Raw genomic sequence first — 25,412 nt, 5'->3', positions numbered from 1 at the left:
TGCCCCAATGGGCACAAGAACCATTACAGCTTCTGCTCAAACAAAGTCTTAATATCTTCTTTGTGATGATCTCAAAACAGCTCTACGACCATGCAAGAATTCTCAAGGATTCGATAAGTGTAATGCAAAGACAGTTCTGTTACTCTGTTCAAGAGAGGGGGAGGGCAGGAGGAAACTTTAATGATCCTCCTTGCCCATGATGTGGGCGGGTCCTGGAAGCTCCCATGTCAAATCCCCAACACTTAATCTGCCTACTACTAGAACTATGTGAGATGCAGAGGAGTTAAACATAAAGAACACAGTAGCTGAAGAAATGCCTATTGCACTACTTAATTTAATCACCAGCAAGAAAGTTATCAGTGTAAGAGCCAAATCATCAGCTGCATGATAGCAGCAAGAGACTTCCTAATGTAACATTAAGAAGAACCGCCATACAGAAATTTGTACATGATTCACAGAGAGCAAATGAATAAATTCGTACGCATCAAAAATTTCCTAAAATGAGAAACGGGCAAGAATCACATTGAACCTCGTACGGAGCATAATGCACAAGTCATATCACATAAGTAAGCAACCCTAGTAACAAAAAGTTCCTGCCACAAACAATTTCCCACTTAGTGCACTGATACTATCCATTCGCATGAAAATCAACTCTAAGAAAATTATATACAAAAGCTCACTCTAGAAATCCAAGATACATCCAATTTCTGTCCAAACTCTTGTAAAAAGAATGATATAAGTATGCTAGACATGTGCATGGTTATAAAAGCAACACACCACAGTCATCATTGGGCAACGGATACCATTCCCTGAGAGCCAAAGCGGACATCAGCCCACAGTAAGTGTATATGGACTCGATCCATTCCTTTCATCCACTCTCTCGTAAGCAATTGCCTGGTAGAAGAAATTTAAATTGATCGGCATTCTCCAAAAGATACGCGGGGAGATGAACTGCAGAGTATGAGTGTGGGATAGGCCCCATTTTTCCAATTATTTCCTTGAAAGTATACTCTTCGGGCAGCATGTCAAACAAATCAGCGCCTTTGCAGATCACTCTCTGGATTCTTTTAGGATTCAGAAAATGGGAAAATCTCACCCGATCAACGTGACTGTAAGCTTTCATCTTGAATATGAACTCGTTGATGCGTCGGAAGCAAAAGCTACAGTGCCACCCCGCATCGGCCAAAATTTCATCAGACTGCCGATAATGAGCATATCTTGTCTTGCCGGATTGATAAATGTGAACAGAAGCTCTCCAGCTATTATTATCAACCAGAAACTCAAACGAATAGAGATAGTTCCTCAAACGAAGATGGAGGATTGGAGGTATGTCATCACACCACCTCAAGAGGTTAATTGTGTGTCGACTCGGTATCTCATCAACATCAGACATTATTAACAAGTCATCATCCTGAATACCAGCTTGTTTGAGAAGATAGTCTAATGCAAGTCTCTGATACGCTTCCTCAACAAATGGGTTTTCTCCTCTCTTAAACCTTCCTGGGACTTGTCCATAAGTTAATCTAGGCTCCACGAATTTAAATTGATCCCGGAAATTAGAGAAGACGAAAGGCTTTGGCAGCCCAGTGAAAGTTGAATTTGATTCAAGTAGGACAAATTCTGTGACATAAGGATACAACTCCTTCCATCGTATCTTCAGGATGTCTACCTCATTGCTGAACAACACTGCATCATAAACTCGCCTAGGATACTCACGTATTCCCCAACCATGGAGTTTACAGAGATTTTCCATGGATACATTCTCGTGATAGTAGTGAGGTCTCTCATGGAAGGGCTTCGGTGGAGATTCCCATAAAGGCCGCAGAAAGTATGTAATCTTCTGTCCATGCACATATATAACAAACACACATGTCGGGACCAACACAAAGAGAAAGAGATATGCTTTTAAATCCAGCCCTCGCAGAATGCATTTTAATCTTGTCATGCTCAAAGGCCGTCCAGAGTCCTGCAGTTTAAGAACAACACACAATTTAAATACAAATTTTCATTGTAAAATAGATGTATACGTAATCTTTCTCAACTGCATTACGTAAAAACGTAGGAGCTTCCAGAAAAATAAAAATATCCAATTCTTCGTAAAAGATGTTATAAACACCGGCCAACACCTCGAGTGGCAAATAATTCCTTTAAGCCTAAGAATTACAACATTGAAAACTCTAACAACAATGTTGCAAAAGAATTAATTTACAGCACATATTTTCCATATCACCACTCTAATCAAATGCATTAGAAGCATTGAACAACAAAAGAAAAGAGACATACCCAAAAAGATAAGGATCTTGAATCGTATTCACAATAGATTTCTTTACAAAAAAATACCATAAAGGGGCAAATTTGATCTAATCCCGTAAATTGAAAATTGCGAGAAGTACCCTAATCAAAAGGAAATTCCAAATTTTCCCCCAAACAGGGCTTAGAAACAATAAAAGATATTCGAATTTGTTCTTTCAGTCATGATGAATAATTCATCCATAATTCTCCTTAAAAAGAAATAATTACCAAAAAAAACTCAAAAGCAACCCAGAATCCCAAATCCCCAGACAAAGGAAAATAAAAATTGAAGAATTAAAACAAAAAAAGAAAACCCAACCTCTTATTTCTACATACATTAATTCGAACAAAAAAAAAAAAAAGAGGAAACCTTTTTTTACCTCATCACAGGCATCGCCGCATATATCATCCGTCTTCTTAGAACAATAATGAGATCCCCCTTCCGCCATCATATACACCTTTTCCCAAAATCTTGATACGCTCGTCATATCTCCCTCGCCCCCGTCCCCTCTATTATCTGTATAAACAATACCCCGCACCACCTTACCTTTATTTGAAGATCAAAAAATGCAAGCCCAGAAGAAGAAATCAAATAGAAGCCAAATGGAGATCTCTCTCCACCATGAAATCCAGAGAGAGGTCCTCCTACGAATAAGAAAAAAAAAACACAAGAAGAAAGAAACAATACAAATAGCCCTAACCTTTGTTTCCTTACACTCCCTCAAAATTATTTATGTCGCAGAAACAATTATTTTTGGAAAATTACCAAAAATAAATATAAAAAAATTATAGAGACCAAAAAACCAGAAAGCTGTGTTGGAGTGGTAATGGTAATGGTAATGGTAATGGAAATGGGTGGCAGTTGTAAAGATTACAAATCAAGCCGTTTCTCTTCTATTCTCTTCTCTTCTACCCCACCCCACCCCACCTTCTTCTACGCCTCCCAACTTATAATGCTTTCAGTACCCCTGATGATTTGACTACACTGCCCATGGATTAATACCATTATTTGAAATTGAAGAATGGTAATTTGGTCCTTTTCCAATATCGATTTTGGGCTATTTGGGCCACGTCCATTGACCGCCTCAAGACCCCTCTACACTCCCATCTTCTGTTGGTTTTATTTTCATAGTATTACTAGTAGTCCCGACGTACAGTCCTATATCGCCTAAATTATGAATAGCTTGTTTTATGTTTAATATAATTATAAATATTTTTTATTATTTAAAAAGTTATTAATATTTTTAAAAGTTTTAACAATGAATTTAATAATTATTTTAATGTGTTAATTTTTATTAGATTTTTATTCGTATTTTATAGTGAATTGTCAAAAATACTCTCATAAACTATAAATAAGTCCAACTCCTCTATTTAAAGCAGTAGAGCCTTATCCTATTTCTTCATAAACTCAAAAATTGTCGGTTTGGATGGCTTTCTTAACTTACAGACAGTTTTACAGTCGTGTGTTTCAGCTGTTAGCTCATTTTCTCCTTAAGATGTCAGCTTCAAATTCCTTCTTCAAAATAACTATTGCCTCCACTCCAAATAAAATGCTTGATTAAAGGTAGAGTTTAACGACAACTACCTTTAAGAGCTCAAAAGCAGATAATTTTACTTATTATTAAAAAATAAATTTTTTTATGCATGGATGAAGTGAATATTTTTTTACAAATTTTCAAATTCCACCATGTTCAATTATTTTTATAATATTTTTTTTATAAAAATACAATAAGGGCAAAGTTGACAACTGTAAGCCTCCAGCGAATAATTATATAATTTTATCGAATATCAGGGGGTTATTTGTACTTGTAGGTGTATTCATAGTTATGTCAAATTAAAAAAAAAGAAATTGGTTGTAATTTAGCTTATAGTATAAATATCAATATCTTACTTTATAATATAATTATATATATGTTCTAATGATTGGTAGTCTTTAATATTTAATTCAATAGTTACTGTGATAGAAAAAAATAATAAAAAAAATTAAAGGCTTTGAACAGTAGAATATTTATTGTATTTTGCGGTAAGAAAAGTAATAATTAATGGTATTATATTGTAAGGAAGGAAGTGAGGGCGGATGGCACATAAGAAATTTATTTTGTATTGGGAGGAGTTTTGAATTAGTCTGACTGACCTCCGCAGTGAAGATTGTAATTAATATTAGGAAAAACATGAAGAGATATAGTTTGAAGACTAATTAATAATTAAATGGAATAATATATTATTATTATTATTATTAGAAGTTATATAAGTATGATTAGAAAAGGGGAAATGGTGGTAAGGGGGCATGCAATTGCAACGTAATGGGTTTGAAGAGGACAAAGGAACCTAAAACAAATGGGCGCACATGCTACGTCTATATATATACGTACTAACCAAATATTATTATTATTAACAATAACTATATATTCGGTAGCAGTTTGCGTGGCATGTCTTAATCCTGACATGTGTGGAAAGGTTTTTTCCTTCTTGTAGCACCTATGACGTAACCCCACCCACCACTCTACTACTCAACCATAATTATTTCACATTAATGTCAAAATTGCTTATACCTAGTTATCATTCATTTTTAAAAATATGTATATGTAGTCTTGGCGATGCCATAATAGGGTTTTATTTTTATTATATTTGACCAATTCAAGGTGTTGATCCATCATAAGACAATTGGGTGCGTGGGGTTCTGAGGTTCCAACTTCCATCCCATGTCCTCAAAATGACAAAAGGCTCAAACTCGATTGTATTTCTAATGACTGAGTGAAGGAAGACTACTAAACTTAATCTGTGGTACGCCAAGTTCTGACCTCACCTTGCATTTGAATCAACTCTAACTATAATTTTGGGTGTTCAAAAATTTTAATTCAAATTGAGTTTAATCTGGTCAGAACTGGCTGTATTGTAAGATAATACATTAATTGTTTGTCATATAATTGATTTGTGGGTAAGAATTTTTTATTGTGTGCATACTCCAAACTTATTATTGAATTCTTATAATTTACCCTTTATTATATGATATTTGGGAGTTGAAAAGATGTTGTAATGGGACTGGTGTTAAAAGTTTTGAGGGTTGAATTTAATTATATTTGTCAGAATATGATGATATTGTAAGAAAAATTTAATCTTTTATTATATAAGTCAAATAGAAATATGTAATCGGTTTTTATGGAAGTACTTGAGTGAGTAGTATATATAGTCTATTCAACTTGTATATAATTATTCTAATGGATTAACCATATGAATCAAGTATTATATATAAATATATGGGTAATTAAATTAAAATATTATGTCCAAGGAAGTATTTGGATTGAGTGATGAAGAGCTTAATTATAATAATCCTGGGATCTGGGGTAGCATTCAACTGAACAGGGGTTTTCCTCTTCATTTCTTGTTTGGGTCAACTACTTCTCCGTTTCTTTGCTATGTTTTCTCACTTAATTATTGGCTAGGCGGGCACTTAGACAAAAGCAGTTTGCCGGACTTATCTGTGTCAGTGTCACAAAGTAAGTTGGTTGGTTGGTTGGTTGGTTGCTCAGTCAACTATTATAAGTTTCTCTTTGGATATTAATGCCAAACGCATCACTATCATATACCTCATTTGACCTTGTAATCTCAGACTAGATTAGGGATTTCAATTGAAATACTCACTTTTACCCCTAATTTACAAATCTGATTTGCTCTGCCAGACCTACTCATTTATAAACTCAATGCCTAAATTAAAACAATCGAGAAAATATATTTCGGATTAATCCCCCAAGGATTTCTTTGTTTATAAAATTAACACAAAACAATTCGTGTTGTTTTACCAAAATATAGGGGTATAGTGCAATTTACCCAGAAAATTTTCTATTTTTCCGTTGTTCCCCTAATTAGATGAACCAATTTTCAATTCGGTTCAATAATATTTCTTTTTTAGTTTTAAATCTTAATAGTTCAGATCAACAAATACGTTTGAATGAGACAATGAAACAACAAACTACTATATAAGTAGACATATACAGATATTCATTTCATAAGACTTGAACTCACAATATTTTTATTGTGAGGCTTCAAGTTTACCAACCAGGTAATGCTTCATGGGCTATCATCTTAATTAATTACTCAGTTATTATAGTTAAGTCTATAAATTATTCATATCAGCTTGGGGGACCGGCCTACAAGATAAAAGATTATTTAGGATCAACTAAAGGTCTTTCTAGGGTTATTCTTGATTGAACCATCACCGTTGATATTGTTACTAAACATATGTAAGTTTCATAATTTGGTAGCTTATGAAAACATGTGAGTTTGTCTTCGTTTTTGTTATTACGTGCAGACGATACTAATTTTATTTTATTTTATAAAATAAAGAGAATATTTTGTATAATTATTTATTTTTCATGGAAGTTTCAGAAACCGCCTTTCCTAGATGATGGGTCAAAAATTGTATACAATCTCCTAGCTACAAATCATGACAAATACAGACAATTAATTTAGAGAAACAAAAAGTGAAAAAAGGGTGATCAACTGTAAACAACTTGAGTATAGATATATAAATAATAATTTGGGTAGAGGTTAATCTGTTAGTTGGTAATAAGAAAAAGAGAAGAATTTGTAGTTTTGATTTGCTTTATCCTATGAGAAGAATTGTGAATATTGCATGTGGCTGAAAAGGCAATGTTGAGGGTAAACATTACTACATTATGGTTATGGACCATAACTGCGAAACATCACACGTGCTTACTTTCTCTTTAGTCCATCAACATTCAACGTCTTGCACCATTCTTTTTCGGTCCACCAAACATTTCTGCCCAAAAACATGTACCTGGTTTCACTAGCTAGAAGAGAGCAACAAAAGCACCCACCCCTTCATCCTACCTACAATATAAACCCTGTATTGTAAATAAACATGTTCTTTTTAATCACGAGGACAACGGGTCTCGAGTTTTTTTTTTTTTTTTTTCTTTTGGTCCTTTTTACTAAATAACAATAAATATTTAACGGTTCGCAGACTTGATGGGACCCAGAGGTGGATTCCGTCTGTTAAGTAAAGCGTAAAGAAAGCCCAACAAGACCAAATTGCTTAATGGGCTCCCAGAAGTCGTTTAATAAAGAACAGAAAATGGAGAATCAAAATTGGGGCTTTGAAGTGAAAATGGAGGCCATATTTGCTGTAAGAAGTGGACCAGAAACCTAATAGTGCAGTAGGATGAGAAGGACCAACTGGAACGCGATCACTATTGATGTAGTAATGGATGGGATGCGGTGGTGGGTTAACTTACGAAGCAAATAATAAAGGTCGCCACAACCGTCTCCATCCCCATCGCTACCTACCTACCTCTACATCTCTTACGCCCTTTCAACACTACTTAGCTATAGATGAAGCTGATTGCGTCACAAATCTCAGCCTTTATCTTTTAATCCAATCCAACTTCCATAATTGCTACCTTTTCCGCCTTGGGATTTAATCTTTTCTGCTTTTCTAAAGATGGCAATTTCTCCTCAAAGTTTACCTCACTTCAAATTTGTTCAAATACAATATATTTATCGTATAATCATTATATAATTTAATAATAATAGCAATTAATTACATAAGTGTACTATATTTATTATATAATTGGTTCGATTTCATTAGAATTTAATTTTAATAATTTTTCCCCTCTTTTTTTTAGTAAATTAAATTGACCAATCAAATTAGAAATTTCAAGGGGAAAACTACATAGTATAATATGATTCATGTTTGTCGTGTTCTTGTCAAAATATAATTATTATTTATTGTCCACACCAATGAATTGAAAGATGGGCAATTTAATTTTCAACCATGTATAGATATATAGTATTACATATTAGTAGTTAGCCTCATAATTATTGATTAAGCACAACGTTAAATGCTCCACCAATGCGATTCTAACAACAGTTTTACATGTCCTAAGAATGTTGGATCTGACCTTCAAAATTTCAAATACCTGTCCTGTCTAACTCATTAGAGCTGAACATGTAGGTGGGAATTGTGAATGATTTGGGGGACACAAAAACGACAAGAGCCCCCATTTTCTCCAACTCTTTAATTACACCATACCACGGATTCAAGTGATTTTTTGCTCACGACACAAGAGGAAAAACGCACTAAGTTGTTAGGAAATAGGTTTATCCAACATTTTGACGTTGTATCAATCACGTCTATATACATATGATTGATTCACGAATCCACTGGCTTCCACTTCCAAATTTAATTATGTGTCATCCGCAGTAGGTTTTTTTCTTTTTCTTTTTGTGACTTAAATTTATTGGGCTCAAAACTAATTTCTGATCGCAGTTTTTAATTATTGTTGAACGGAGAAAATAATTCTATATGTATAATAGGATTCAAACATGAAATTTTTCACTAGCTAAATCGATATCTTGCACATATGAATGCAATGGAACCTTACACCATGGCGTTAATCTCTTGAATTTTTGGAGTAGGTTTCCACTTAGTAAATGAAATTACTCTATATTAGTTTTTGAACCATTAATTTGTCGAGATGACGGATCTAAATTTGATCAGAGGTATAGATATTTATTTTATTTTATATGAATTTATGATGATAGTTTATTATTTTATTTTTTTGTCATTAAAAATACAAAAATAAAATGATATATTATTTTCATTTAAAAAATTAAGAAATAATAGGAGGTTTGCAATTAGTAAATTTGAATGAGGTGAAAGGAGGGTTGAATTTGATGAAGAGTGGGTTAGTTATTCCTAATCAAGAAGCATGCATGTCTGAGTGTGTCTTTATCATGATTCAAAATCGCTGTTTTCACGCCTTTACACCAGAATCAACCCTACTCTCTTTTCTTAAATTTATCAACCCTTTCTTATCTTATTTTTGTGCTTTTTTTATTCCATTAATTAAAACGATGCCATATATAATTCGAGTTGCATTATTTCCCTTAATTACTATATTATTTTGCAGCTCCTCATCTTTTTTTTTTAATTTGTGATGTGTGTTGGAGGAGATATGATGGATGAAGAGCGCCAACGCTTTTTCAAAGTAGAAATGTTGATTATGGTGGAGCTTTATTATTTTTATAACAATTAATTAGAGAAAAAAGAATACGAGGATGAAAAGTAAATTACATTTTGAATAGTAGTTGTCTCCATCGTATTATTAACTTCATAACTTTTTTTTCTTTAATTTTATTTTAACAAATGCTCAAGTTCGAACACAAAATAATCTATAAAAAATTTCGAGTTCAAACTGTTAGACAGTTCCTCAGAAGACATTATTAATTTCATAACTTATGTCATTATCTTTGAAAGCAACATATAAAATTAGAATTAGGAAGAAGTTGATATATATATATATATATACACACACATTAGGTGTGTGATCAATCATAGTCTTCCCCAACTTTATGTCCAAATTTCAACTTCGACCCTACTGGAACTCCAGGAGACAAGTTAGTTCACACCCTCACCATCACATACATACTGATCACAGCCCACCACCATGCAATTGTTTTTGCCCTATATATTAATTTACATTAATTACAATAATACATATTTCCATACAAATTAAATTACTACTTAATTCTAACTTGCTTTTTCTTTTTTAGATATATATATAAAATTAACAAATTAAAGTGGTTGTAATTAATTAACCCAAAAATTGAGCAAAAGAGAAAAAAAGGGACTTCTCTTAATTAAAGAATAAGAAGATATAGTAAATATTGGGGCCCTTATGTCGATTGGTAACCCGGTTGGGTGGCACTGATTAAGACCGCTTACTAGTTACTACTACTCCTGACTTTGAATATGCAATCCACCACGACGCCCACCACATCAATTCTATTCCTTCCCCCACTTAATTGCCCTTCCTTCCAACACCAATTTTGCTGAAACGCCACACCGCGCATGCCCATCTAACAGGTGATTGAGCCAAGACATGGCTCAACCAGGGTCCTGTGGTACACACTGATTGACCCTATACATGCTTCAACCATGGTCCATGGCAGACATTGATTGAGCCAATACATGGTTGAACCATGGTCCCTGGTGGACATTGATTGAGCCAACACATGGTTCTTGGTAGACATGGATTGAGCCAACACATGCTCTAATTCTTGGAGCCATATGAGCACTTAGTAGACATTGATTCACCCTCTACACAATTATGTCTTACTCTTCTCCCCACAATTATTTAGTGTAGGATGAAATTACTCCATGTTGTTTTGGAAAATACTGGTCCTTTCATGATATTCAGGTCATAATCTTTAATGATTATTATTATTATTATTATTGTCGTCATTTCTTGATTACGTATCCAACTTTTCTAGTATTTTCCATATGAATGCAATTCAATCATCATGTTAGTTCTTCTAATAGGATATATATATATATATATATATATTAGCTTTACGCAACTTAAAGCCATCATGCATGGGACAAATGTATATAATTTCACTGTGCGATCTCCTGGATTATTCTTATTCTTTCAGAAAATCGAGCGCACAAAAGAAAGGCATACTGTCAATATATTCAAAAGCTGTATTGTTGTAATTTTGACTGTCTGAAAGGGGAATCAATTGATTGATGAGGACAATTCTTCCTAACTCTTTTCTTTTCCTCTCTTTCCTTTTAGTTTTACATTAGTGAACAGAAGCGCAGTGGGATTAGTTGGTAAAACGAGAGATTAAAGCAGATAATGCACTTGATTAAAAGAGAAGTAAATATTAGTTAACTTGAGATGTTGTTGTCATGCCCTTACAACTCCTAGGTTTGTTGATCAATTAAAAGGGAGCCGGACCCCATATATAAATTATTGCAGCCTCCCAGAATTTCCACTCCATTGATTTTTGATATATATCAACCACTTGGACCAAGAGAAAAATTATAAACATATATATCTGTACACAACCTTTACCAAAAGAATCCAAAGCAGAAAAATGCTACACACACACAACCAACTGTTCTAATCTTCATAATTTCAAGAACTTAACAACAATAATAATAATAAAAAAAAAGAGTTTGTTTTCTTATCTTTTTTTTCTTTGTTTCACATGATCAGCATTAAATTTGCATGGCCCCCCATGCATTAATGCATGAAAAAGTCATATTCCTGAATTTTTTTGAACGAAAAAATTAAAAGGGGCGATTTTAAGTGAACCAATTTATATATCTAGAAGCTGAGGCCAATATTCAACAACAGTTATAAGCTCTTGAAGTCATCATTGATGGTGATGCTGATGCACACATCCTATTACGTCTCTCAATCTTTTTCCTCATTGCTTTGATTATTATATTTGTTTCTTTAATTTAATTACGTACCAATATTATTTTATATCCCATGCATAAGTTCATTCTTTTTTGCTTAACTTTTCCAATTTAAATAATTTCTTTCCAGGGAAAGTTAATAAAAACCCACCCTCAAAAATAATGCATGTAGAGCGGCGTACTATGTTGGTTTTAAAGCAGTGATTCACTAAAATAATCAGGAGTGGTGAAGAAAGAAGAATGGTTGCTGCTAGCTAGCTAGTAAGTTTGCTGTGGAAATGATGAAGAAGAGGGCCACAGGTGGGCGCAGGCTAAGCACGTGGGCATCTCCTTTCTTTCATTGCCTGCACGCTGCCATGGTGGCTTAATCACCAAAAACATCAATCCCCAAGACAAAAAGAAAAAAAAAAAAAAAAAGAACAGCCACCAGGAAATGATTGGCAGTTACTTGTGATCAGTACGAGAAACAACCTTAATAATTTTCAGGTAGAAAGGTCTCATGTTTGTTTATTCTGTCTTTCCTGAATTCAGTAACATATTCATGTTGGGAATGTTTTTGGTCAGGAATGGTCTACAGTTCCCTTTTCTTCTTTTACATTAAGGGGTCATGTGTTTAATTTGTTACACAAAATTTGACTTGTGTTTTAATGTTTTGATGGGATTGGTTGTGTCCCTTAGATTCTTTGATTTTCTTTCCATGTCCATGTCAATTTGGGTAGAGAACTTGACTGAAATGACAAGGATTTATGGGGTGGTTGATTTTCTTCAAACTTTCTTTTATCAGTGATGTATAAATTTTCATTAATCTTCTGCTACCTAGTCATCACATTCACATGATAGCAATCTCATACCTTTTCGAATATCTCTTAGGTTCTTGATTTTTCCTTATCCTTCGATGAGAGTTCTGCTGTCTTTTTCTGCTACAACTTAGAAGGTTTCTTCAAAAGGTATATGGTAGATTGAATTTCTGTTTTCGTTTTCGGATTCGTCAAGATTAGAGGAAATCGAGCTGACGAGGAGTGTACTAGTGGTGGACAGGTTCCAACAGTGAAGAAGTTATCGTTTTCGTTGTCTGAATTTGAAATGGTGTTTCACTTCTGGTGAATTCCACAGTTCAGTACAACGGTTTCAGAAATGAAGTTTATGAAACTTGGATCTCGGCCCGATACTTTCTACACCACCGAGGCTGTCAGGTAATTCTTATTGTCTTCTCCGGTCTGTTTTCTTTGTCAAGAATAAGGATTAAGTGCTCTTTGGCCACTTTTAGTTATAGCTGCAAGAATTCTAACATAAGCTGCTGTTTTCATTTGTTATTTGATGAAAAAAAGAGATGAGGGATGTTAATTGTGTACTTGATTATTTTCAGGTCTGTGTCATCAGAGGTTTCAAGTGATCTTATCATTCAAGTGAAAGGAAGCAGATATTTACTCCACAAGGTAACTTTTTTTCATTCTCATTTTCACTGTACAGAATTGTTGCACAAGAAGGGAAATTAATGGATGAGTTTGGCTGTTCACAATCACAGTTTCCTCTGCTATCCAAGTGCCTGCGCCTTCAGAAGCTATGTTCAGAAACCTCTGAATCCTCCCAACCCCAGTTAGTCCAACTCCATGATTTCCCTGGTGGCGTTGAGGCGTTTGAACTCTGTGCTAAGTTCTGCTACGGCATCACAATTACTCTCAGCGCCTACAACATCGTATCAATCAGATGTGCAGCAGAATACCTCCAAATGACCGAAGAAGCCGAGAAGGGCAACTTAATCTACAAGCTAGAAGTCTTCTTCAATTCTTGTATCCTTCATGGATGGAGGGACGTAATTGTGACTTTACAGAGCACCAAAGCTTTCCCTTTATGGTCCGAGGATCTTGGGATCACCGGCAGGTGTATTGAAGCTCTTGCTTCAAAGGTGCTATCTCATCCCTCGAAGGTGAGCTTGTCACACAGTTACTCTAGAAGAGGGGGAGACGACGTGTCGTGCAACGGGTCAGAGAGCCACCGTCATAAGCCCACCACGAATAAAGGCTGGTGGGGAGAAGATTTAGCAGAATTGGGAATTGATCTTTATTGGAGGACAATGATAGCAATAAAATCTGGTGGAAAGGTACCGACAAATCTCATAGGTGATGCATTGCGAATTTACGCATCCCAGTGGCTGCCCAACATATCAAAGTACATTGAGAAGCAAGACGAATCTGACAGTGAACTTGGGGAGGTGACAACAAGGCATAGGCTGATGCTGGAGTCAATTGTTAGCTTATTACCAGCAGAGAGAGGTTCAGTTTCTTGCAGTTTTCTGCTGAAATTACTCAAGGCAGCTAATATACTAAAAGCTTCTTCGTCAACAAAGACGGAATTGGCAAGAAGAATTGGGCTTCAGTTGGAGGAAGCCACAGTGGGTGACTTGTTAGTGCCTTTTCTGTCATCCACAAATGGGATGATATATGATGTCGATGTTGTAATGACTATATTAGAGGAGTTCATGTTACAGGGGCAGAGCCCTCCTACAAGCCCTCCGAGAAACAAGGGGAAATTCGAAAGGCAAAGATCTCGGTCAGCGGAAAACATTGACTTGGAGTTTCAAGAGAGAAGGAGATCATCTTCTGCATCACATAGCTGCAAACTCAAGGTGGCAAAGCTTGTGGATGCATATCTGCAAGAGATAGCCAAGGACAAGAATTTGCCTTTGTCAAAGTTCATTGCCATTGCAGAAGCCATTCCAGAATTCTCCAGGCTAGACCACGACGATCTCTACAAGGCTATCGACATTTACCTAAAGGTAGACCACGGAGAACTGATCGAATTTTTAGTTCATTGTTCCACCTTCATAATTGCCTCAATTTCTCGTTACCATAACATTGAAAAGTTTAAAACACAGAAATAAAATAAGTATGCAGCTGGTATATATCATTTTAGGCAGTAGTCACATCATATCCAAAGAATACCAACTTTCTTGACCTTCATAAGTGGTCTCAAATGGCTTAGTTGGTGACTAATCAGGATGTACCAACTGTCTCCACTTTGGATTAGAAAACCAAATTCCTACCTTTCCATAGTCAAATTATGTAATGAAAATTGAGAAAGTAATTATTTTAATGATATTCCAAATGATTCTACAGCTTGTTGGTATTAGTGGCTGCCCGTTGAGAAGTAGAAGAATTCTTATAGAGCTTTCGTTTGATTGACCATGCAGGGACATCTGGAGCTCAATAAGAGTGAGCGCAAACGCCTATGCCGAATCCTAGACTGCAAAAAGCTGTCCGTCGAAGCCTGCATGCACGCTGCACAAAACGAGATGCTCCCACTAAGAGTAGTAGTTCAAGTTCTCTTCTTTGAGCAAGCTCGGGCTGCAATGGCCGGTGGCGGCCAAGCAGCTGAGTTGCCAAGCAACATTAAGGCTCTATTAGCAGGACATAAGACTCAATCAAAGGCTACAGCCTCTACCATCCCATCGCAAGACCAGTGGAGTCTTTCAGGCTTGAAGTCACCAAAGTCTAATCTTTCCACCCTGAAAATGAAGCTGGCTGAAGACGATGGCTTAGACGATAATTTCCAGGATGAAACTCAAAAATCCTCAACCAAAACCAAGTCCGTAAGCATGATTCCCAACAGACCTAAAAGAATGTTCAGCAAGCTCTGGCCTATCAATAGAAGTGCAAGTGAAAAGAACTGAGAAAGTCTTTTTGTTCAAAATTTCGGGTTGGGGTGGTTATTTGTATCAGGGTAAATAATACTCTGCCTTCATTTTATTTTATTTTTTTCTACTTTATCCTAATTCTTGTGGAACTACTTGTAATAATTAGGAAAAGAAAATCCCTTATGATATACTGGTGTAACCTATGCTAATGAAAATAAGGAAACAGATATATTGACACAGGAGAGAAATTCTATTAGGAACCTCTTTCTGTGGAGGTGCACTTGTAAAATTGAATTGCAATAGCCAATCCGCTGATTATGTTTATATCTATAATGAGCTCTACTTCCAAAGATACACCTTAAAGTTCTAAGTTTTGATATATACGAATGTTTTAAGTCGTTCTTGACAATCCATTCAATGAAACATTCTACCTTGACAATGAATTTTTCATCTTTTCCTTCTTAGATTATAGATTGATGTTAAGCAGCTTCAAACAGAAAGACAAGTCGTCATAAATGAAGATAAGGATGCGAAGGATTACTTCATCTCCAGGGTCCCTCATACTGTCAGAGAATAAAGCACTCATACTGGAAATGACCTAAAGTTCGTAGCAAGCTGAGATCAAAGTTCCTGTTAAGTTCTGACAGTCTAAGCTTATGATTGAGTTGATGATTTAATTGTCATATTGTCTTGATAGGATCTCTGCAGTATGAAAACTGCCTCCATCACATCCCATCATGGATGAAATGACTGTAGAGTCCGTTACCCCCCCCCCCCCTCCCAACCCCACCACCATTTGTCTGATTACTTATGAATACCACAACATTTGAAATTTTAGCTTGTCAGTAAATCAGTTCTGGTTCCCTGTATATCTTTTTTAAACAGCAATCAGTTTAAATCTTAACTTAATCAATCAGGTTCTTTTAGTGAAGAAAATAAGAATTAGATATGCACATCTCAACAACTTTATGCATAATTCACAATAATTCTGTTCCTTCCCTGTTGTTCATTTATGATTGCTTAAGTGGGCCTGTTTATTTACCAGACATGACCACATAAAAAATGCTCTATTTTAATCAGACATGAATGGTGAATTTCTTCGTCATCTAGTGCTGTCTGGTGTAATATTTAATGATTAAACGGGTAAATCAATAATATATGTACAAGAACAAAAGTCCAAGACTGATTAGACCAAAAGTAAAGACACAGCATGCTTGTTTTCATTTCGTATCATGTCTGATCATCCATATGATGACTAATCCTGATTCAGGTTTTCACACAAAGTCACCGTGCAAATGCTGATATCATTCATTTCCTTATCCAGCACAAATTAGTCAACAACGGTCAAATAAGATTTGCTCCAAACTTAATAAGATAACTGAACTGAAACGGCTCCAGAAACATAAACTGATACATATATAGGACTCATTGTCATACATATAGGTAATCAGAAGACAACCGCCCAGGAATCTTTCTTTCTAGCCCATCTCATATGCAGAAGGAAACTCCAAATATGACTTAGGACATCTCATGAACTTATATAAGAGCCATAAACTGATCATTTACAACAGTAAACACCATGAACGTGATATGATATCTGATCCATTGCTGTATGTTGTTATTACTGAGCGTTCACCGCATTATTAGCAACTTTAGACTGCGAGTCATGAGAGTCGATGCTCTTTGTCCTCTGGAGGCTTGGGGTGCGATGGAGCCGACAACGGAACGAGCCAGGATGGGTCGTTGGAGAGCATAAGCAGTTGTGCTTAGTAATACTTCCTTGCCTAGCAAGCCCACCAGAAGATACAGGCGATATGACTTCTGCAGCCTCATGGGATGGAACTTCCACCTTCATGTCTTTGCTGATCACTGCTTCATTATCCATTGCCTTTCTCTTTCTATCCTGAAATCTTAAAAAAACTGACACTGAACAACAGAATTATACAATGGAGAAGTTACAAAAAGAAAAGAAAGAAAGGTAGGTTTCAAAGATCATTCAAACTGAAAAAGCAAGCTGAATGACTGATTCTGGATTGTACCTTTTGGGGAGTAGTGGCTATGCAAGAACCAGGAAATCACTTGCTTGGAGATTTTGGGTTTGGTTTAAATAAGAGGAGTGGGATAGAAAAGGGATATGTGAATTATTTGGATGAGATAAGAAAGGTGGTGGGAAGTAGGAAAGCACTAAGTTTATAATTCCATGAAATTGAAAAAAGTTTACGGAAATCGAAAGGGTATAGATTATACCACGTCAAAAACAGTAATTTCAATCAATAATAGAAAATTTGATTTAATTAAGTATGATGACAGGACAGGAGCCCAATTTCAATGCGTCACGAGTATGATGATCAAGTTCTCAACTTTTCATACTTTATCAAATGCTTCAACCACTCTACTAAATATACATATACATATATACATCCAAAGAGAAAAACAGGAATCCCATTTGGATCTTTTTGCTTTTTCTTATCTTTGTTGAATTAATCATGAGAATAACATGGCGAATGGAGCACTTTTGGAGGGGTCCCACTTCCCATCCCTGGAGAAGACATTCTTGTTGGAGCTCAATGTTGGAGCTTGTCACTTCCCCTCATCACTAGTGAAGTTGCTTGGCACCTTGATTTTGGTCATATTCATCACTTAATGCATGATGAGTGGATTTTTTAAGTTTCTTGCTTCCACAAAATCAGATATATTAATTTCAATTTGGGCTTTCTAGTCATTAAAGTTTGGGCTCAGGATCCATTAAGATGTTAAGATTTGTATATATATGAATAGCCCACTGAACTGGGCCTTTGCTCCATTTCTAGCAAATTAAAGGAAACAGAGTATCAACTTTTGCAGCCTGTTCTCGTAACGTGTTTTTCGGTTCCGTTTACTTTATATTATTAGATTGGACCAACTGCAATAACTAAAGATGTCCTCTCAAGAATGAGGCTATTCAAATTCTACTACCAATTCACTTCAAACTGTACATTTTATCTAAATATCGTTGTTAAATATATTCAATATTAAATAATTGAGCAGTATATACATATATATATATATATATGATTCGACCGAGATCGCGGGACGCGCTTGTTATCGTCCCTGTCACTCTGTCGATCCCTTTATATCCTGAAAACAGAACAAGTGTTACCTAGCCGGGTTAGGTACCGGCGTAGATACTCCGACGCTCAAGTCAGTATAGAGAATTTTATCCGGTAAAAGAAATACTAAAGAATATGAAAAGTGAAATATGAAAGCCAGACCAACCTCTTTTTTCTCTCTTCCTTCTTCTTTTTATACTGATCCCTTTTCGTGTCCTCTGCACGATCCTAATACCCGCTTCCATGACAGGTCATCTCGCGATCGTGGCCCACCTTTTTCGGGTATAAGATTGCCCTTAACCGTTTCTGAGATTATCCACGTGAGTGATAGGTTTAATCTCTCTTTTTACGCCTTTGTCTCTACCTTTCATACTAAGGGTATATTAGTCTTTTATTATTTCCCTCCATCATTACTCCCCCACTTTTTGAAGTGTCGTCACTTCAAGAAGTTGAACAGCTCTGTCCGACGGCTCGCTTGCAGTTCTTGATATCCTTACGATTGTCCACGTGTCTCTTATCGAGCTGTGCATCGATTTACGTTTTTCACAGGGGCAGCTGTTACGTGCTGATTGGGTAACGGTCATCTCTTCACCGCCTTCCCAAATATATATATACGGACGTATTTCAAATTGTTCTCTCCCTTCCGCTTTTTTCTCGAGTATTGTTGCTGCAAGGCGTTTCATCTTCGCGTGTATTTCTTCCTCTAGCTGGCTGTTTCTTCCTCAACTCTTCTTCTTGAGTTCGTCTATTTGCTTTCCTAACTGGGCTATTTGCTTACTAACATTATCCACCTCAGCTCGAGATATGGCTGGTCCCCTGGGACGACTTAAAGCCCTGCTACTGGATCCCACATCAGAGGGCTGCGGGCCCCTCCTATTCGCCCCCGGTCTACTCATTCCTTCATTGTCTTGCACCTCGACTCTTTCCTGAAACAACCTTTTTCCCGCTATTTCCTTTTCTAAAGGAGTTGCCGTTCTTCTCTCATAGGCTACCAAGGCCTTCCTCCCTGCTTCTTCCATCATTTGTTGTAATTCCCGTCGTGTCAGTTGCACGGTTCCCTCCCGATCAGTCATGGGAGTGTCCATTTCTTGCCTTGATAAATGTACAACGGGTGCTTGATCTTCTGCAGGCGTCTCCATTTCTCAAACGCGTTCCAATCCGTCACCTGACGTTCCCACAGACGGCGCCAAATGATCCGACCGAGATCGCGGGACGCGCTTGTTATCGTCCCTGTCACTCTGTCGATCCCTTTATATCCTGAAAACAGAACAAGTGTTACCTAGCCGGGTTAGGTACCGGCGTAGATACTCCGACGCTCAAGTCAGTATAGAGAATTTTATCCGGTAAAAGAAATACTAAAGAATATGAAAAGTGAAATATGAAAGCCAGACCAACCTCTTTTTTCTCTCTTCCTTCTTCTTTTTATACTGATCCCTTTTCGTGTCCTCTGCACGATCCTAATACCCGCTTCCATGACAGGTCATCTCGCGATCGTGGCCCACCTTTTTCGGGTATAAGATTGCCCTTAACCGTTTCTGAGATTATCCACGTGAGTGATAGGTTTAATCTCTCTTTTTACGCCTTTGTCTCTACCTTTCATACTAAGAGTATATTAGTCTTTTATTATTTCCCTCCATCAATATATATATATTAAAATTAATGTACAAAAATGCATATATTATAGTAAAGATATTTTCACAAAAATCATTATTGATAAATTCCACGTTATTACATTGTCATTTAGCATGTGTCATTATTTGTGTAACGCCTGATATATAAATTAAATATATTTTTTTTATCACTAATATTTTATTGAAAGTTCACACTATTATAAGATCATAAAATATTATCATTAAATATTTGTAATTTATTTTTTATTAATATATATGTGTGTGTTCATGAGAGAGCATGGGATGGATGCGAGATGCGGCCATCTCACTACAAAGTAGTACATTTATATATTATGGGAGAAGTTGCATTAATAAGGACGTAACATAACAATAAGTCCAACATTTCGACTTGATTAAATTATAATGGCCCAACCCTTTTAATTGCTGTTAATTGTTCGTATTTTTATTTCCAGTTTTCAATTAAAAATATGTATTTTTAATTTTATATAGGATTTTTCATTTGAAATATTAATAAATTTGAATTAGTTAATAAGATTATATTTTATATCGATCCGTCTTGTCAAATATATATATTTTCATTGAAAATATGTATAAACAAGTATATTTTTACTTTAAATACTTTTTCAAAAATTAAATATTTGAAAATGAAAACACAAACAAAGAGGAGTGTTAAATTAAGCTATGATGCCTTTAAAAACATACTATACACTCCCTAATTCCTTCTTCTACGGTTTGATATTAACTATACATGAATGTACTACTCTTTTTACACTAAAAAAAGATTATTATTCCCTATATTAAGCATGAATATTGATTAAAAACTATAATAAATCGATGTAAAAATATAGATTTTAAATCGTAATGAATCAATATTTGAGATGTTATTAACTGTCATCAAAGTATTTTGCAATGATCCATTGATATAACAAAAATATTTGTCCGACTAATATTTTGCCCCTATTTGTAATACAATAGCCAGTAATTGTTGTAAAATTGTGATTAATTAAAATTTAGCCATAATTTTTAACTTTTATAATAACAATTAATCATGATATATATATATATGTCTTCATATAGTGTTGATCTTTGATGCCATAAGTACAAAGGTCCATCTAGTTACACTATCAAAAAATATAATATTAGTGAAGAGACGTTAAGTGATAATTTTAACATTATCATTAAAAATATATATTGAATAATAATAATTTTAATCTTATCATTATACAATTATTAGTAACCTGAGTTGTGCTAAATAGATAACTAGTGACAACTTTATAATAACATAAATATAATGATAATAAATAATTATTATCGTTAGATTCTCTCTTTACATGTATCATTAATTATTTTTAATAACAACTTAATACATAATATTTTGTCACAAATTCTTGTTGGTGATCATTTTACAAAATAATCATTATTATTAAAACTTTGAAATTTATAATCGTGATAAATTAAAAAATTATTATTAATAAATATATATAATTAGTAACAATATTAAAATTATCCCTCATTTTGTTTTGGGTGGTTAATATTCAACACATACTGATCAATTGCAATGAAAATTTTCCATTTGATCATGATTTAGTGGAACTCAAGCTAATAATGTTATGTACGTTTTATATGTATGAGTAATATATGTACAATTATATATAAAAAATAAAAGAAGTAGCTAGGTAGCTAGTACAATATCATTTATTATTGCATTGATGAGTTGAGTTTTTGTAAAACATTTTCCAGGATAACGTGTGCACAAAAAGCTGGAGGAGAACAGCTTTCTTCATCAAATCGAAGGTCAACTCAAGAAAACTGCCCCAAAACCCAAACCACATAAAGTAGCAACCTTTTTCTGCCATCATCAAAGGATCTAAACCAAAAGCAAATCTCATTCCTCAATCAAATCTCCATCACTTTGAACAAAACCAGAAAAACATCTCACATTCTTCCCAACCACATTAATTAATTAAGATTAATTGTGAAATACTAGAATGTAATTCTACATATATGCACTGAAATAAACTAGTTCAGTTCTGATTATATATAATCATAATTAGTTTAGTTAATAAACCAGAAGATACACAGAATTTGAGCTGTAATCTACGGGAGGAGGCACGTCATCCTTATTTTTCTCCAGCTAACAATTTTGGACCTCCTTAAAACCAAAATTCTGTAATCTTAACAAAAGAAAGGTAAAAACTGTTAGATTCTTGCAAGTGAAGAAGCTTAATTTTCACCAGGTTAAGTTGAAGCATTCTGCAGCTGCAAAAACACTTAGAGCTTCCTGATAATGGGATATGTCTCCAAGTATCCCGTTTGATGAATTAATCTGATCAATATTAGACCCCTGAAATTCATTTTCAACACCGAAGAGATTGCCACCAGTACTCAAACTTTCAAATTGTTGAGCAGCTTCGTAATTAGCAGTAGAGAAACCTTGATATTCATACCCATAACCCCTGTCACCCTTCACTTGCTTCTGTTCAGCGGCCGGTGCCGGAGGAGCAAATGAGTCCACCGTAGACCGCGGTGGTTCAGCCTTCCGCTCCGCCTTGCAATTAGGGAAAAACCCATTTAAGACTTCTTGCAATAACCCTGAACCAGACCTCTCAGTAAGGAAAAAATCGAAGCAGTGATCGGCTTTGTCAGTGGAAGCAGCGCTTGTTAAAACCAGCTCAGAACTGTTGTTTTCAAGACCCTCTGATGAGCTTATAGAAGAACTGTTGAAGCTGATTTCAGAATCTATGGCGGTGTTCATGCAAGTTGGTTGACAAGTGGCGTTGCATGAAAGATCAACCAAAGAAGAAGACCCCATGAACGCATTCTGAGTTGAGGAACAAGAATTGCTCAGAAAGTACGGAGGCATTTTTTCATGTAAAGCCGACCAGTTACTATAGTCACGAAGCAGAAGCATGTTGTTAGGAGAGTTAAAGGAAGATCCATCAAAATCAAGATTAGGGTTTGAGAGAGGCGAAGATGAAACCAACTGGCGAGAACCCAATATGGAGGAGGGCTGAGATGATTTCCCATGGTTGAAAGAAGGGACGTGATTTTCAGAGGCAGGTTGTGTGGGAGAAGTAGGGTATACAAAGTTTGTTCTCGCCTTAACACCACGCATAGCCCGGGCAGCACAGTCATAAGCACACGCCGCCTCCTCCGCCGTGTCAAAGGTGCCGAGCCACCGCCTTTCTTTCGTCTGAGGGTCTCTGATCTCCGCCGCGTACCTGCCCCAGGGACGGCGCCGGACGCCTCGGTATCTCATGCTGCCACCACCTGAGGGTGCGGAACCGTCTTTCAGGGACCTCTTGTTCGTGGAGCACCGCTTTGGGACGGCGGTGGTTGGCTGAAGAAGAGGGTCTGAGTCAGTTGTGAGAGTGCCGTTAAGCCTTCTCAAAGCTTCTTCCATCCTTGATTTAGTTGTAATAATCAGTAGTTAGTTAAGATTAACAGAAAACGCAGTGAAGAAGGTCGGAATTAGTGCATGAGAATTATATGGTGGTGGAGAAATGATTGAGTCTGTGAAATGAAGCGTAGGCTGATGTTGTATTTATAAGAAGAAACTAACTCCATTTAAGAGAGAGAGAGAGAGGGAGAAATTGTGCAGAATAATTATAATATAGGTTTCGTATATTTTGTAATATGAGTTATTTAAATAATAAGATAAAAATAAAGGTTTTAATTAAATGAAAATGTATTTATTCAGATTGTTTGAAATGAATTAGTATCGAATTCTTGTATTAAAAATGGATTTTTATTTAAATGTATTCAACTGTTTATGTAATCTAATAATTAAAAATAAATGAGACCTAAATATTTATTTAATTTTTGGCACTGGCCTAATGGCAGCTGTATTATTTTCTTCAAGGTTTCTCCCTCTCTAATATATCAAACACTTTTCAAGAATTATTAATTAGTCTTTGAATTGTTATTAATTAATCAAATTATATAATTTATTCCAACTAATCGTGCTTTTAATTTTTTTCTCAAACTCAAATTTTAATTTAATTATTTAATACACATGCAATTAATGAATTAATATGGCTTGTGAGTGTGTGAAGTAAACTGAGCCCAAATTTAAATTTAAGAAGAAAATAAAAATGAAAGGGGTCAGCATCAAAATGTCTGAATCCCAACATGAAACAAAAGAAACGTGATTTTCGGGCTACCAAGATGAAAGGAGACCAAATGCGATTCTGTTCTATGCTCACTTTTTCTAACCTTCCTCTGCAATCTGCATTATCATTACAACGGCGGCGCTCAGATTTTGTCTCTCCTTTTGCTCTATTCAATTATTTTATTATTTTCTCTTTTGCCATTTTACATCCACTTTAATGCATTTTTAATAGGTAAAATATTTTCATAATGTTTGGATCCATTTTTTTAGTGTTTTATCGTATTTTATAGGGATAGAGAGAAAAAAATAAAAATAAATAAGTATGTGTTAGAGATAGTATTTTCCATAAAATACTAATTGACCAGGCTTAAGAGGTAGGCCAATGTAAGCTGGAGGTAGGTTGTAAAACGAAATTTCAATCCCTCAATTTGTGTAATAATGAATTAATTTCATGCATTTTTACATGATAATAATTGATTAGTTTATATAGATATCCAATTAAGCACAAAAATATATAATTATTGAGCACATAAGTCTTGTTTCCTATGTATATAACTCGTGTCGTGTCCAAATTGGATAAGCATAGATGGTCCTAATAAAGCTAGGCCCATGTATACTTAACTGTTAATTTCTAATGGTCCTACCTATTCATATAGTTAATAAATGAGGTGATTATATATAATTCACTCCTAATGATAACCCACTACCATCACATCTACTACGCCTAACTGTATAATTAATATTTCACAAAATCCATCAAATTAAATAATGTTGATAATTAAAGAAGCAAATATAATAGGAATGAAAATCATAAAAAAAATATAGAGCAAGAAGATTGGGTGGAATGGAAAGCTAATAAATGGATGGGATGGTGGGTATTGAGCAGCTATTCAAGTTTTTGCATGTGTGAGTGTATATATGTCAGGTAATGTGTGTGTCCTTGCTTGGCAAATAAAGATTTTGTTTCTTGACGACGTCAATTTGATTTTAATTCATCTGCGCATGCGCTTTTGTTTCTTAATTTTAAGGCTGCTCAAGTAACCATGTTCATGTTCATGTTCGTGTGCGGAGGGGTTTGTTAATTTCTTACCACATTAATTTCCGACCTTATAATCACATCTATAAATGTCTGAACCTACCTATAGTTATAGCCGTTGTGAGGGAGGGAGAGACAGAGAGAGGGACACAGTGGAGGCCTGCACTTCAGATTGCGGCTACCCTGCTCTGCCTGTCCCATCTTTGACTTTTTTCTATTTCCTTTTTATTTTATTTTACTTTTTTTTTTTGGTTGAGAAGTCAAATTTCATGGTTTGCATGACAAAACATGAATTGGGTAGAAGGGCTGGTAGATGTTTTATTTACTCATGGAAGCAATTTAGCTGAATTTATTATTATAAATTCATATATATATCTATATATATAT

The 25,412-nt window shown here is 35.2% G+C and overlaps 4 protein-coding genes across 8 annotated transcripts; 1 reads left to right on the top strand and 3 right to left on the bottom strand.

Moving 5' to 3' along the window:
• Window positions 1–491: 491 nt before the first annotated feature.
• On the bottom strand, window positions 492–3,212 carry LOC105156648 (uncharacterized). The gene is made up of 2 exons (XM_011072848.3): window positions 2,673–3,212; window positions 492–1,966 (listed from the first exon to the last, which is right to left on the bottom strand). The coding sequence occupies exons 1-2, from the start codon at window positions 2,778–2,780 to the stop codon at window positions 869–871; spliced, it is 1,206 nt and encodes a 401-aa protein (XP_011071150.1). The 5' UTR covers window positions 2,781–3,212; the 3' UTR covers window positions 492–868.
• Window positions 3,213–11,467: 8,255 nt separating this feature from the next.
• Window positions 11,468–15,491, top strand: LOC105156647 (BTB/POZ domain-containing protein At1g67900). 3 transcript variants are annotated; one of them, XM_020691983.2, is made up of 6 exons: window positions 11,468–12,010; window positions 12,395–12,471; window positions 12,563–12,717; window positions 12,891–12,960; window positions 13,050–14,300; window positions 14,715–15,491. In XM_020691983.2, the coding sequence occupies exons 3-6, from the start codon at window positions 12,659–12,661 to the stop codon at window positions 15,192–15,194; spliced, it is 1,860 nt and encodes a 619-aa protein (XP_020547642.1). In that variant the 5' UTR covers window positions 11,468–12,010; window positions 12,395–12,471; window positions 12,563–12,658; the 3' UTR covers window positions 15,195–15,491. The 3 variants fall into 3 exon arrangements, with proteins under 3 accessions (XP_020547642.1, XP_011071147.1, XP_020547640.1); XM_011072845.3 differs by lacking the exon at window positions 12,395–12,471 and having other exon boundaries at window positions 12,518–12,717; XM_020691981.2 differs by having other exon boundaries at window positions 12,395–12,717.
• Window positions 15,492–16,551: 1,060 nt separating this feature from the next.
• LOC105156646 (uncharacterized) lies at window positions 16,552–17,352 on the bottom strand. Of its 3 annotated transcripts, none has more exons than XM_011072842.3 (2): window positions 17,198–17,352; window positions 16,552–17,061 (listed from the first exon to the last, which is right to left on the bottom strand). In XM_011072842.3, exon 2 carries the CDS (start codon window positions 17,041–17,043, stop codon window positions 16,780–16,782), a length of 264 nt encoding a protein of 87 aa, XP_011071144.1. In that variant the 5' UTR covers window positions 17,044–17,061; window positions 17,198–17,352; the 3' UTR covers window positions 16,552–16,779. The 3 variants fall into 3 exon arrangements, with proteins under 3 accessions (XP_011071144.1, XP_011071146.1, XP_020554462.1); XM_011072844.3 differs by having other exon boundaries at window positions 16,552–17,068; window positions 17,198–17,335; XM_020698803.2 differs by having other exon boundaries at window positions 16,552–17,084; window positions 17,198–17,310.
• A 4,514-nt stretch (window positions 17,353–21,866) lies between these two features.
• On the bottom strand, window positions 21,867–23,378 carry LOC105156779 (ethylene-responsive transcription factor ESR2-like). The gene has a single exon (XM_011072997.3). The coding sequence runs from the start codon at window positions 23,279–23,281 to the stop codon at window positions 22,109–22,111; it is 1,173 nt and encodes a 390-aa protein (XP_011071299.1). The 5' UTR covers window positions 23,282–23,378; the 3' UTR covers window positions 21,867–22,108.
• Window positions 23,379–25,412: the final 2,034 nt, after the last annotated feature.

The sequence above is a fragment of the Sesamum indicum genome, linkage group LG2, assembly GCF_026168435.1.
Source record: "Sesamum indicum cultivar Baizhima isolate 11 linkage group LG2, ASM2616843v1, whole genome shotgun sequence".
Classification (NCBI taxonomy): domain Eukaryota; kingdom Viridiplantae; phylum Streptophyta; class Magnoliopsida; order Lamiales; family Pedaliaceae; genus Sesamum; species Sesamum indicum.
This window is presented reverse-complemented; position numbering and strand designations above follow the sequence as displayed.